The sequence below is a fragment of the Dermochelys coriacea genome, chromosome 10 (genome assembly GCF_009764565.3).
Source record: "Dermochelys coriacea isolate rDerCor1 chromosome 10, rDerCor1.pri.v4, whole genome shotgun sequence".
NCBI lineage: Eukaryota > Metazoa > Chordata > Testudines > Dermochelyidae > Dermochelys > Dermochelys coriacea.
This window is the reverse complement of record NC_050077.1, coordinates 22579769-22594298: the sequence shown is the minus strand read 5'-3', so window position 1 is coordinate 22594298 and position 14530 is coordinate 22579769. Positions and strand designations below refer to the sequence as shown.

General features: G+C 38.2%; 1 protein-coding gene across 1 annotated transcript in view; it reads left to right on the top strand.

Moving 5' to 3' along the window:
* The window catches only part of PARN (poly(A)-specific ribonuclease), a 187023-nt gene that overhangs the window by 42093 nt on the left and 130400 nt on the right, over positions 1 to 14530 (top strand). The window contains 2 exon segments of the mRNA XM_038417949.2: positions 7495 to 7550; positions 12002 to 12088. Coding sequence (XP_038273877.2) covers positions 7495 to 7550; positions 12002 to 12088 — 143 coding nt within the window.

The window sequence follows — 14530 nt, the reverse complement described above, 5'->3', positions numbered from 1 at the left end:
CATATGTTTCTCTGTTTGTGTCAACAGTTCACATTATTCTTCAGGGTATCCTTTAGCTCTCACATCTTTTTGTCCTGGCATCCAGAAAATAGCCCTACCCATCCTTTTTCTCTTTATCTGGTCATAGTCACTCAGATACTGGCTTCGGTGCTTGCTTTCAGTCATCGGACTATCCATCTCCCTCATTCTGGTCCTTTAAATAGCCAAGTGTGAAAATCATCTATTGCCGGTATCATGTCAAATGTCATGCTTATGCTTTACAGTTCTTTAATTTCTCATTTGATGCTTATCCTCAGTTTCTCAAACACCAGATATCAGTGCACTTGTGGTCAGCGCACTGCACATATTTGTTTGCATCAGACTCTTCTTAAAATAGTGTTGCCCCCTCACAATATAACTTTTGACTTGGCAACTGGTTTTGTGGTGGTCTAGTAACTGTTAGCAGAATCATACACGTTATTCTTTTCATTACTACAGGGTTTAGGCTGTCATTTGGTCTGTATTGCCCAGATACATTCTTTGTAATGCTGATGTCTCATTGATAAGGCAAAGATGAGGCTGTCTCAAGCAAAAAGTAAAACCAAACCAAACCAAACCAAACCTGATAGTTTAAAACAAGTAACTTGATTAAAAATTAATGGAATTAATGTCTTGAATAAATGGTGCAATTTATTCTAGTCCACTTCTTAAAATCCATTAACTACCATTAAAAATGTGCTTATCTGGAAACTTATGTCATGTAAATATAATATAGCATATAAACTACTTGTGTTATACTTCTAATACTGTTGGCTGCAGAAAATATTGAAACTACTAGCAAGTTCAGTACAGCTGGGTGGTGGCTGAAATTCCAGCTTCTGATTTTAAAAGGTTAGGACTGGCATTCTACATCTTAAAATGCAAAACTAAAACTGTCAAAGGTCACGCTTCAATTGCAGCATAGACTGTTTCCTAAAGTATCAACAAAGGAAGTTGGAAAACTCTTATTTTATGGTGAGATTGATCATAAATGTTTAGTACTGTGTTCCTCCCTCTAGGGTACATGCTCAGTCTTTCATGGTTATTAAGATCTCTATGCTCTCCTAATTCAGTCAACCAATACAAGTAAAAACATTACCATTTAATCACTATCCCAGCAACTAATGTAACCCTACTGATATTCTGACCATCATGACACTGAGCATGCAGTTTCCTTAGGTGATTGGATCCCAATGTGGAAATACGGGCTGCCCTTGGAAAACACATCTATCTGTAATAAGTGTCCAAGCTCTTTACAGATGAAATATTTTAATTCAGTACTGTAAACTGAGGACTAGAGCCCAGAGGCATTTATTCCTTTGTTCACTTTTCCAATAACAGTGATCAACTAGCTTATTTTAGAGTGAACTCAATATTGCTTTATAGATTTGGTGCACAAAACATGTTAACCTTAAGAAGAAGAGAAAACCCTGGCTAGATCTCTGATTCTTACAAGCTAAACTGGTTTTTAAACCACCTAAATGATAAAACTGTCTAGTGAATTAATATCATATTGACTTGCAACTGATTTGGGTTTTTTGAATTACACTTTTTCCCTTTATATTTTTTCAATTTATTGCTAGTGAGTAGCTAATTTAAAATTACTTGGTCTCATCAGATTACATGATCTCTAGCAAGTACCTTAGTTTGTCAGTTCAGATTTTCTAATCATTAGACAGTAACTGGTACTGAGTTAAAGTTAATATTGAATGAATTCTAAATCCAAAAAAACTTCAGAAACCACTTAATATGGACAGTGTTCTTTTCTTGTAGTTATCACACATAATTCAAGCACCTAGAAACAAGGAGTTAATCAAGAACATCAAATCTTACTGTCCACTTAATGTATTAATCATACCAAGTGTAGTGAAATGTGTGTCGCGTTATAACACAGTCGTGACCCAAATGCTGTCTTTACCAGTAATGGCGAAGTATGAGCACAAAATTGTTGAAAAATTGTATATATTAACGATATTCAAATATTTTAACTGTCATTCTTTGGAAAAATCGTACTCCAGAATGAGGGTTTGGATGCAGATATAGAAATCTGTCATGTATGCATGCATGTAAACTGGCTGCATATCAACCTGGATAATTCTGAAATGAGTTAGCTAGTAAGTGGAAGCAAGTAGAGGAATGTTGTTTATGAATATAGCTTCCAGTCTGTTGAAGCTGTGTGTTTGCCTTTCTCCACCATTGTTCACAGCCTCAGGGTCTTGTTGGAACCCTTGATGCGCCTTGTTTCTCAGTAGCATAAGTGGTTTCTGTGGCCATTCAGGGGGTTGTGTCTGTTCCTATCTAAGAAGTAGCTTTATCCTGGCCCCCACTGAAGCAGTTCAGATTGGCTGGGAGATGATACTTTGCAATTTCTAAAGTTGAACTTTGTAGGGCTGATGGCAATGCTTTCTGGGTTGAAGGAGCTGGCTTCAGTATTGGACTTGCATTCTGTCAAGGCACCTTGTAAAATTTTGTATTTGGTTTAGTCTTATCAGAATTGTTTATGGTGTTCCTAATAAAATATCAGTGTTAATGGAACAACTGCAGTGATTCTCTAGTGTGGTGTGGGAACTCTTGTCACTGGTTTCTTAACTTAGTAAACTAGCACCTAGCTGCTACAGCAAGAAGCACTTCATAAATCAGTAACGCATATTATTTCAATGCATATATAAATGCACTTTTCTCCAAACTGTGGAGCTGTTAATTTACCAGGTTATGTGATTGCAATGATCCTTTCTGGAGTTAAAAATCTGTAAATCTAGTTAGGTGTATTATTTTTTTTTTTTAAACAGTTGAGATGAAAAATGTTCCCTGTAAAGCAAAGTGGTGAGTGTTGGGGATGGGGGGGAGAAGGGCACATTTTGGGTATAAATATTGCATATTAACTTATAAAAGTAGTTATTTCATTCAGTCAGAAGCGGAAGCTGAACAGAAATTCAAGGGATGTGCTGTTGAAATCTATGTAATGATTGGTGGTTTTGATGTTGGAGGGATGGTTTTGAATGACTAAGCAAATCACTTCAGAGGAAAACCAAAATCGGGGCATGAGAACTGGCTTGAGATCTCTCTACCCCACACACTTGTCGACTACAAGAGGGTGATGTGGTCATGACCTACAGGTTGAGCACTTCAGCTTTACAACATTATGATATCGGAAATCACTTCCCCAGTGGATTTATGATTTCTTGGTGGTAGCTGAATAAAGATAAGAAAACAGATACATTTTAGAACTTAAGTTAACACAAATCTGCAGTCAAGCATGGATCAATATGTTTTCATGTGGTAAAAATAAATCCAATGTTAAACTTGGAGCACCTGCTACTTTTTCAGTACATGTTGTAGTGGTTAAATGTAGTTCCTGCTTCTAGCTTCCGTACAGAAAATCTTACAATAGATACTTGGTTTGGACTTTAGTTCTATTAAGTACCTTTACTTTCTGACTTCATAAATGCTATTCAACACAATATTAAGATAAACCTGTATGTGTGTCAGTAGTGACTACATGACAAGAGAGCCTGATGTCTGTAATACAAAGTAAGTTAAATAGCTAAGGATGACTGACTTGCAAAAAACAGTATTTTACTCATAAGCAGGAATCCTAGAAATCCATTTGCCATGAAAAAATTTAGAATTTGCTTTTTTACAGAAAATCTTCAGTTTTTACGTTTTGTGAAAAAATAAAAACATATATTAACTAAATTTTACTGAAAGTACCAATGTCACTTATTCAGTGCATAAAGAAAAGGAGTACTTGTGGCACCTTAGAGACTAACAAATTTATTTGAGCATAAGCTTTCGTGAGCTACAGCTCACTTCATCGGATGCTCTGAAACCTGTCATTATTCAGTGCATGCAACCTCCCCCTTTTGTGGTTGATTTTTAAATGCACTTTACATTTACATACTCCAGTAAAACTCTGGCATATAGAGGTTACTCAATGGCATAAAAGGATTTGTGTTTTAATTAATCTCAAATTTCACTTGAGGACTAACTCAGAAAGTAAGTAATGTTAATATAAAAACAATTTTTTCTTTATTTGTGCATTTTAAAAAACCCAATTTTCTGAAAAAATAGTATACAGACATAAGTATTTGGTATATGTAAAATAGAAATTGTAATTGTATTTTCTTATAATGATTGATGACACTGTTAGGCTTTGAACTTGCTTAAAAATGGTAAATATATCAATAAGATATTATGTTCAACTGGTGTGTGTGTTGCGGCTACAGAATGAAAGTTCAGCGTTTCATTTTAATCACGGAAAAACACTGATTTTTCAGATTTTTATCGGAGAATTTTGTGGGTTTTTTATCACGGAAAGACTAGGATCCCTGCTTATAAGCTTATTTACTCAATTTTTTAAACTTAAAAAAAATGTAGAATTTAGAACAAGCAGTTGATCAGTCTTTTCTAAACGCTCTTTGTCTGCTTCAGTTCAGTACCTTTACCAAGCTTTCAGAGGATTTGAAAACAGCCATGGTCTTGTTGATCCCAGAAGGTTGTCTTTTGGCTGAGCTAATATGAAGAATTGCAGTTAGCTATGTTGCCTATTGTGAAATGTACTGTGTATTTTTACTTTAAGCCAAATGGCTGTGCTGAATTTTCAAAAAAACGGAGTTGCTTCTGAGGTAATCTTGCATAGCTCCATTCATTTTTAGCTGTTGTATCACTTTCAACCACCGAACCCCTCGTAAATTAAAATGGTGAGGAGGCTTTAACTAGAACTAAGACAACCTAACAAATACTTTTTAACAGAATGAACTTGTTTGTATTTGGTACATATACTGGTAACTTCTATAAGGTCTCTTTACACATGGATTCATCATGATTAAAGCTACGATTATGTCACAGAGGTCACAGGAGTCACAGAATCCATGACTTCCATTGACCTCTGTGACATTTTCTGCTCCCAGCCGGTGCAATGGTAGGGCACACTGCAGCTGCCCAGCCACGGTGGGGACCCCCGCAGCTCCCACTCCCCACAGCAGCTGGGGACCCCAGAGCTCCTCCTGACCGCAGAGGTGGGGGACCCAGGAGCCCCAGGACCAGTGGGTGCTGAACCCGCCTCTCCAGTTTGTCAGGGATATTTTTAGTGAAAGTCGGGGAAAGGTCATGGGCTTCTGTGAATTTTTGTTTATTGCCCATGACCTGTCCATGACTTTTACTAAAAATATCTGTGACAAACTTAGCCTTAATCATGATACATACCTTGAAGAATTGTTTTTATAATTCTCTAAATATTTTTCTCCATTTTTGAGGTGCAAATATATTATAAACATGCATAAATAGGTTGAACACAATATAGTAGAATGCACTTACTGTCAATTAAAAAATAGAGCACTTAAACAAGGTTACCCTGCTTTTAGTTCCTAGAAAACTTAAACAGTGCACAAATTTTCTATGTAAAAATGTCATTCTCATAAAACACAGTTATTCAAGTATTATATTTGCCATAGTATACAAAAATCTTCATTCAAAATGTAGTCTTCAGTTTGAAAACTAAAATTGGTGAACAGAATGGTGAAGACTTAGAATGAAATACAAAATCTCTTAGCCATCAGTTTGAATCAAGGCTTGGGCCCCGAAGTTGCAGTGGTTTCTGAAGAAAACACAACCAAATAATGTAGACTTTTGAGTGAGCTCATGAAAAGGGAGTACATATCTACCAAACTTTTTATCAGACCCCTCCCTACATCTGCTCACCATTTACGCCATGTCCAGTATTGTGGGAAATACTGTGGAGCAGAGTGGAAAACTTCTTATCAATAATTTCCTTTCTGCTAGCAGCATCTCCCACAACTCTACCCACCTTGGATGATGCAAGGGTCGGATATTAAGTGGAATTGTTGTCATAGTACTGTGTTTCATTGGTCTAATGTACATAGTTACTTCATTTTCTCTGGGATATTTTGTTAGTAATGTTATGCAAGTTCTATCGCAGTGGTGTGCAAATGTTTCCAGTTGTGCTCTCCCATTAATGGAATCTTTCTCCCCTCCATTACTGCACAGCCAAGGCTTCCTGAGCAATGGAGCTTGAGCTGAAGGAAGAGCTGGGTGCAGAACTAGGGATGCGGGAGGAGCTGGGGCTAGTGACCTTGGAATAATATAGCACCAATTTGGTATCAGGCTGAGAATTCTTCTTGTTTTAACACTTTCTGAAATTCCCATGGTGGGTTTTTTTTATGAACCTTGTTGTAAAACATCCAGCCATACCAATGGAATTCTCATTAGTGACAGAAACAAAATAGCTTGTAGATGTTCAGTTCAGAGCTCCTGGACAGTAAATGTGACAGAATGCATTCCATTTATAATCTCAAGTGTCACTTGACTTCTCTCTCAACAAAATGGTTAGGTGTGTGCAGCATATACCTGTCTCTTATTTAGTCAACTGTTACGCAAATAGGGACTTGTGCTTCTAATGTGGAGTGGCATGGATTTTATCAGATTTAAAACCATTCAGGTCATCCTGTTCTGTTTTCTGTCTTACTGCGTGCTGAAGCTAACAATTTTAACCAGATACATCATAGAGAGGCACTATTTAAATATGAATCAAAATTATGAAAAACTTTCTTTCCATTACAGAAGCCTGATCTATACCTACAGTTTAGGATGACCTATGTACATTGCTCATTGTGAATTTTTCTCAGCATCTGAGAAACATAGTTAAGTGAACCTAAGCCCTGGTATAGACACTGCTAGGTCAGCTGAAGAATTCTTCTATCGACCTATCTGCTGCCTCTCAAAGAAGGTGGATTAACTACTTCAGTGGAAAAACCCCTTTCATCACTGTAGCAAGTGTTTATGCTATAGAGCTCCAGCACCATAGCTGTGCCTCTGTAGTGTAGACATTCCTGTAGTTTTCATAGTTTTGAGGGGGACAGCTTTTATTTGGCCAGATCTCTCATTGTTCTCCATTAAAATAGCATAGGCTATCCGTTTTTAAGCTCTCCAGTTCCATTCAATGTAGATAGGGACATAGGGGGCTGGGGAAGTTGTAGTTAGAGGAGGAAAAGACAGAACTACAATACATTAACAGCTGACTCCTATGGCCCCCTCTCCAACATATTTAGGTAGTGCTTCTTGATTCCTTCCACACTGTAATCAATTCTTAATTACTTAACTGCTTTTATACACTGCCAATAAATTATTTTGGATTATTTTGAAATGTGTGTGTACTTTTCACATTTTCTTTCCTATTTTAATAACATTAAGCACATCAGTTTTAGAGCAAGTCAGTAAGATAACTAACATTTACTTTAAAGTAATTGCACCGCATGGAATGAGCTAGCTGGTGGGATACTCCCTACATCTTGTGATTTTTAAATTATTAGTGGGACTAAAGCTTTCCGTTGCTTAGGGTGACTAGTACTGCTCCTGACTACCTTAGAGAAGCAGTGTGGTGTTAAGCTTTATAATAGCCTCTTAAAGAGAGCTGTACGGCATAAGTTCGCTAGTGACACTTCTCCTTTTTTGCCTTAGGTTATTTCTTATGAGGGTAATGGACATACCATATCTTAATTTGGAAGGACCAGACTGTAAGTAATTGTTTTCATTTTGCCTTGATCTTACTACTGTTCTAGTTAAAAAGGTCCTCTGTAGAAGCAAGTTTAAGACAGAATTATGGGTACAGCATGGGACTTAAATTGCAGCTGAGCTCTATTCACAACTCTTATCAAGTGGCATTAATGTACTGCTCCGTTTTATTAAAAAAAAAAAAAAAAGTAACCATCCTTGTTACTTTGGATGGAGGATCTGCATTATACAGTAAATACTATTTGAAACGGGTTTTGTCTAGATCAGTCTGGACTCCCTGTGGGTACCAAGTTTAACGTAGTTGAAGATAACAGCTTTGGGTCATAGTCTATTCTTGATCTACGCACAAGTGAAGTGGCCCAAATTAAAGTTTGCAGTCTTAAATGGCCATTTTGTCTCATATCTTACAGTAAGTAAAGGATGAAAGGTAGTGAATATTCAATGACTCTGAAAGTAGATTGACAACTTTGCTTCAAAATTCAGAAAAAATTTGTTTCGCCTAAGTGTAAGAATTTTCAGGCCAAAGGATATTTTGATGAAATTAGATGAGGATTGAAATTATGGCTTCAAATAGAATCAGTGTTACCTTGACTATGGATTCAAAACCGTAGAATGATAATGAATAATTTATTTATTTTTGATTAAGGCTATTGAGCCAGAGGTTCATTTTCACGCAAGATTATAGCTTCAAGAGGGAAAGCATTGCATGGACTCTATCATCCTTACAAACTTTAGAGATCTGAACCTTTCATGACTTGATTTATTTGGCTAAAAATATGGGAAGGTTTTGGTCCTTGATTAGAGAGAGGCTTAAAAATTCTTCATTCCTGTACTTAAGGTTTTCTTTAAAAACCATTGGAGCCCTACAGACACTTGAAAAACACAAGTCTGTTTGTACTCTTAATATGCACTACAGCAATAGTAAACGTATAATCCACAATAAAAGAGTGGTAAAAGACTAATTTCATGTCAAGACTAGAATTTTTAACATAGGAAAGGTTGATATACAAATACCCACATCATTTTTAGTTTTTTTTAGAAGAAAAAATATTCCTAGTGACTTTGAAACATATCACTCAAGAAAAACATTTGCTTTTGCCCTCAAAATAAAACTTCCTGATAATAGCTGTTTCTCCTCCCTTTTTAAGATTTTTTTTTCCTTTTTTCTGTGCTCTGAATAATTCTGACTAAAAATAGCCTTTTGTAACTAGCCTTTTGATGGCAGCTTCATTAAATTCACTGACTGGAGGGAAGTAAGTGCTTCAGAGAGAAGTTTAGTTTGAGAAGGTTGTAAGGGAGATCAGTAGCAATTGATGAATATAGTATATGACATAGTTATTGGGATAGTTACAGTATGGTTTTATTGGCATGATTATTATATGCATATGTTGGTTTAGTTTAATGGTAGGCATTTGGGAAATAAGTAACCTCAATGTAAACATTTTTAGGCTCATTAAGAGACTATTCTTGAGCTACTAAGCTGTGAAGTTGCTGCTGCCCGGTGCCAGCAAAATTACAAAACTAAGTCTGACAGCCAAAAAGATCAAAAGGACCTTAAGGGTGTGTCTACAAGCAGCTGGGTGTTCTGATTCCCAAAGTGAGTAGATATACACATTCTAGCTCTGCTCAAGCTTGCACATTAAAAAGAGCAGCGTGGCTGTGGTGCCACAAGTGCTAGCTAGCCACCCAAATATTTACCCAGGACATCAGGTAGGATTGTACTTGAATGACTAGCTTGACTGCCACGGCCACAATGCTATTTTTAGTACTCTAGCTTGAGTGGAGCTAGAATGTGTATGTCCACTTGTGCTGGGAATCAGCCAGCTGCTGTGTAAATATACCCTAAATGAGTAAAAATTCCTTCTAGAGAGGGGGAGGCAGTTGTTAGGGAGCTGTTCAGGGGAAACAAACTGACTGCTGAAGGATCTGAAGTAGCTGGGCTTTAAACTTCCATGGCACGGTAACCTGAGGGTGGGTAGACCTGCTTTGTTAGTACTAAAAAGATTTAACAATACTTTGGTTTGCGAAAGCTGTCTGGTCTCCTGGATTATCCACTGGTCTCAGGCTCCTGCAGGGAAGACTTGCGGGTGCCTAAACCACTTGGGCCTGCTGGATAAGCACAGTTGATCCATGGGATGATGTGGCTCAGGACCTGTCGTAGGAGTGGAATAATCCTATGATTCCACTCAACAAGAGATAAAGGTACAAGGTACATATCTGAAGGGGATTCACTTAGAGTCCAGAGATGCAGCTAGTTCTGCAACTGTGACAGATGTTGCCTTTATGCCACATTATAGAGTAAACACCTATAATAGTATATTTCAGCTAGCCTAATGCTGTAAAAGTTATAGTGTAGAGGAATTCAGTAACGTATCCTTAATTTCAAGAAGTGATGAATATGAAGAGGCTTTCATAGCAGTTATACTTGATTACTTTTGTATTAAGAACACTATATATAAAACAACGGTTGCTGGTGAAATGACAGAAACATTCCTATCCTAGCTAGGCATTGGTATTCATCAGAGGAGGTTACAATATAGGGGGTAAAATTTAAGAATAAAAAGAAAATGTGGTAAGGTTCATTTATTAAGGACCATAAACAGTTTATTCTATCTAATTTGGGAACGGATGCTATTCAAACCTTTATCTAAAATTTTTTAATACCATATAGTTATACTAGCTAGAAATGGTAGGTAGAGGGAGCAGTTAGGACCCAGCAGAGGACACTGTGAAACCAGTGAACTAAGCGTTACTTGTCCTCGTAGAAAGTGTTTTGCATAAAACTTGTGAGGCCATCTTTTTAAATATGAAAATTACTATTCAGAGCTATACAAACTAAAAAATATTACCTAAAATAGAAGGCATTTCAATTTCTAAACTCTAATCTGAAGTCAAGTAAAGTTGTCAGGCTTACATTGTACAGAATTCAATGTACAGGGGAGCCAAAATGATCAGAAACTAGCAAGCAATCTATTTAATATAAAATAGTGCTAAAATTCAAAATTTCTTTTTAAGATTAAAAGTACACTTGTATAACCAGCAGTTCTGAAAGTTGACAGAACAAAAGCTTAAAATATGAAACTGCCTGTACACTGCAAAATAGGTTTCTGTACTGTACAGACCAAAACAAAGTTGAATTTTTAAATTAAGGTACTCATTCTTCTTTTAAAAAAAAATCCCAGGTTTATAAGGAATTCTTAATAGGAATTTTTAGTAAGACACTCATGGAGAGTATACTAGAAATGCTAAGGTGTTTCCTCAGCACAATTTTGCAGTGGTGGGAATTGCACTCAACTTCACATTCCTGGTTTAAAGTTGTGTGTTCTCCCTGAACAACTTGGAGCAATGAATTAAAATTAACCAATCCAAAATATTATTTTACATTAAATCCTAGGATTTTTTGGATTTGGAAGGAAGCAGCTGTCATCAGGGGGGATGTTGGCACCAGTGGATTATATTTGCCACTTGAGATTGTCCCAGTATTCGGCATTCCAGACAAATTCCGTAATCTCTTTTGAGGGCGAGAGTAGACAAATTGACGTTGGGTAGCGAAGAATGAACAAATAAAACAGAATGAGGCAGTGTCCATTAATGCTTACATCAAGGACCTAAGCCACAGAGGATAAATTCTGGATGTTTTGTATGAATAAAAGTGACAAACAGTATAAATTAGCTGCACCTTAAAGTATTGGTATCCCATTCTTTTCTCTTTTAATGGGATGAGGAAATTACAGAATGTGAGTATTCCAAGAATGAAACAAAGTTGCTTTCATTACAATCATGCACAAATGCAATAAGTTTATGGGGGGGGGGGTGCTGTGCTGTATGTTCAGCCAAATTCTGCATTTTCCCTTTCCATCTTTTACTGAAAACGAAATAATTTTCACTACATGCCTAGGGTTCCTGGCATACAGTTAACTTTTCCATCCTACTTGTGTACCTCCCCTTTTATCAGTAGTATAAAGAAACAGGTCATTTGTTTCCCAATTTTAACTTAAATGGGATAAATCATTTGAGGAGGAGGATGATTGTTTTATATTCTAATATGTATTTGGTACTATGTGAAAACCTAATAACTGTTTTACGGTAAGTTTAGTTTCCTTGAACTTGGTGCAAAAGAGATGTAAGAGACTGGATTTTCATAATTGCGTATTAGCAATGCTGGGCAAAAAAGGCACGTACATAATTTGTGAGCAGTTACTGTTTCATGCACAGTTGCTCCAAATGCATATACAAATGGGCCAGATTGATTTAAGTAATAATTTTCATGCATAATGACAGTAATTGTACTCGCTTCTATCAGTTAACTGCATGCAGTTCTGAAAATCATGAACCAGTTTTCTATAATGAGTAGTTGTGTTAGAGTATACATTTTATTTTTTTCTGATTCACTGAACAATTCAAACCTATATGAATACCTGACAGCATTATTAAATGCATTCTTATCTTGCAGTGCAGCCAAAACGAGACCATGTTCTTCATGTTACATTTCCCAAAGAGTGGAAGACTAGTGATCTTTACCAGCTTTTCAGTGCCTTTGGTAAGTAACGCCGCTGGGTCCCTGTCTGACCTTGGAAACTGTCCTGCTTTGGATAATGGTGGTCTTGAACAGACCTGTCTGTATCCTTTAACCATGGTTGTAGATTGTTCAGCTGCTAGAATAGACAACGCTGAATCATGATTAGCCTATAGCATATTTGTTGTATGTGTGTTGGACATCTAGCTATGTCATCCTCATGGTCCTTAGGTTTTGCAAGACGTTCTCTGCAGCACTCGTGGAGACGGGGAGAAACAGATGTGAAAGTTGACCCAGGGTTTGGGGAATTAGTGGAGGGAAAAGGAGAAAGGGGAGGATGGAGGAGAGGATGATGGTGATCATTGTGTCAGTAAAGGGGAGGAGGATATGGAGGTACGGTGCACTTAAGTTAAGGAGGGAAGGAGATGGCTAAGAGGAGCAAAGAAGTCTTTGCTATCAGTGTATTGAAGGTTATGGAAGGAATGAGACTGAGATGGGGAAAGTGTACAGTATTAAATAAGGAAAAAGTAATAATCTGAATACAGTAAATGAGTGATATTTGAGGAGGAGCAGTGCCTGGTGAAGACAAGATTAAGAATGGCCAAGGCAGTGATTAACTAAATTGATCTAGCCAAGGATTGAATAAGGCAATGAATAGAGTTGTTGAAATCCTCATTACATGTAAATTAAAGCTGAAGTCAGCAGAAGCGCAGGATTTGGATGAAAGGAAATTGCAAATCAGAAGTCAAAATTTCTGTTAGAGGCAGGGAGGGCTATGTATTCTGATGTGAGAATGGTAAGAGTAAAAATAGAGTTGTTTTGAGCAAAGAGGGAAAGATGTAGTGAGATGGGAAAGGAGTGAAGGTAAAAGTCATGGTAAGGGTTGGCCAAGTCTGGTGAGGTAGAAATTCAATCAAGCTAGTAGACATTAATCAGAGGGCTATTAGCAACTGCTCAACAGGGTTCTGTGCAGTGGAGCTCATACTTCAATCCTGGTGTTTTTGTCTATGGGTTCCTGGCTTCGTGTGCTTTGAAAAGACAAAGAGCTGCATATCCTACATCAGATAGTCTGAATGTTTTGGGATACAGAACACTAGGGAGAATGGGAACAACCTTCATACCAACTGTTTATTCACTATGTAAGGTGTGTATATATAGCACAACTTTCATTATCTAAAGCTTCATTTGGATCTTCATGTTAGTTGTTAGATTATAAAGCAGAAGGAACATTTGTGATAATAAAATCTGACTACCTGTGTAACACAGGCCATAAAACTCCCCTAAATTAACTCCTGTTTGAATTAGAAGAGGGGTGGGCAAACTTTTTGGCCTGAGGGCCACATCAGGTTTCCGAAATTGCATGGAGGGCCAGTTAGGAGAGGCTCTGCCTCCCCAAACAGCCAGGCGTGGCCCAGCCCCTGCCCCCATCCAACCCCCCCGGCTTCTTGCCCCTTGACAGTCCTCCCGGGACCCCTGCCCCATCCATCCCTGTCCCCGGACTCCGCACCCTTGACTGCCCCCTGCCACCCCATCCAACCCCTCCTCTCATTCCTGATTTCCCTCTTCCCCCGGACTCCCTGCCCCATTCAACCACCCCTTCTTCCTGACTGCCTCTGGAACCCCTGCCCTCATTCAGCCCCCCTGCCCCCTTACCCTGCTGCTTGGAGCACCAGTGGCTGGCAGAGCTACAGCCATGCCGCCCAGAGCACCGGGACAGATAGCCGTGTCATCCGGCTGGAGCCAGCCACCCCACCGTGCAGCACAGAGCACTGGGTCAGGCCGCAGCTCTGCACCTGTGCTGCCCAGCAAGATCTTGCAGTCCTGCTACCCAGAGGATTGCTCCGGCAGCACAGTGAGCTGAGGCTGTGGGGGAGGGGGAAGAGCAGGGGGGTCCCATGGGCCAGATGTGGCCTGCAGGCTGTAGTTTGCCCACCTCTGAATTAGAACATTTGTTTTAGAAAAACATCCTATCTTAATCTAAGTTTCCAGAGATGGAGAATTTTTCACAAGCCTTGGTAAATTCCAATATCTAATTGCCCCCCACTGAGTTTAAAAAACAACAGCAACCTTATTTCCAATATAAACCTGCCCATTGTCAACCTGCAGCCACTGGATCTTGTTATGCCTTGACTGCTAGATGGAAGATCCTTTCATTGTCAAATTTCTGTTCCCTATGTAGGTATTTAGAGATTGTGATCAAGTTACTCTTTAACCTTCTCTTTGATAAGCTAAATAGATTGAGCCCCTTGAGGTTTTTTTTTATAAGACATGTTTTTCCAATCCATTAATCATTATTGTGGCTCTTCTCTGAACCCTTACCCATTTTTCAACATCTTTCTTGAATTGTGGGCACCATAACTGGACACAGTATTCCAGCAGTGCTAGCACCACTGCCAAATGCAGCAATAATAATTTATTCTTACTCAGTATTCCCTTGTTTGTACATCAATGGATCACATTAGCCCT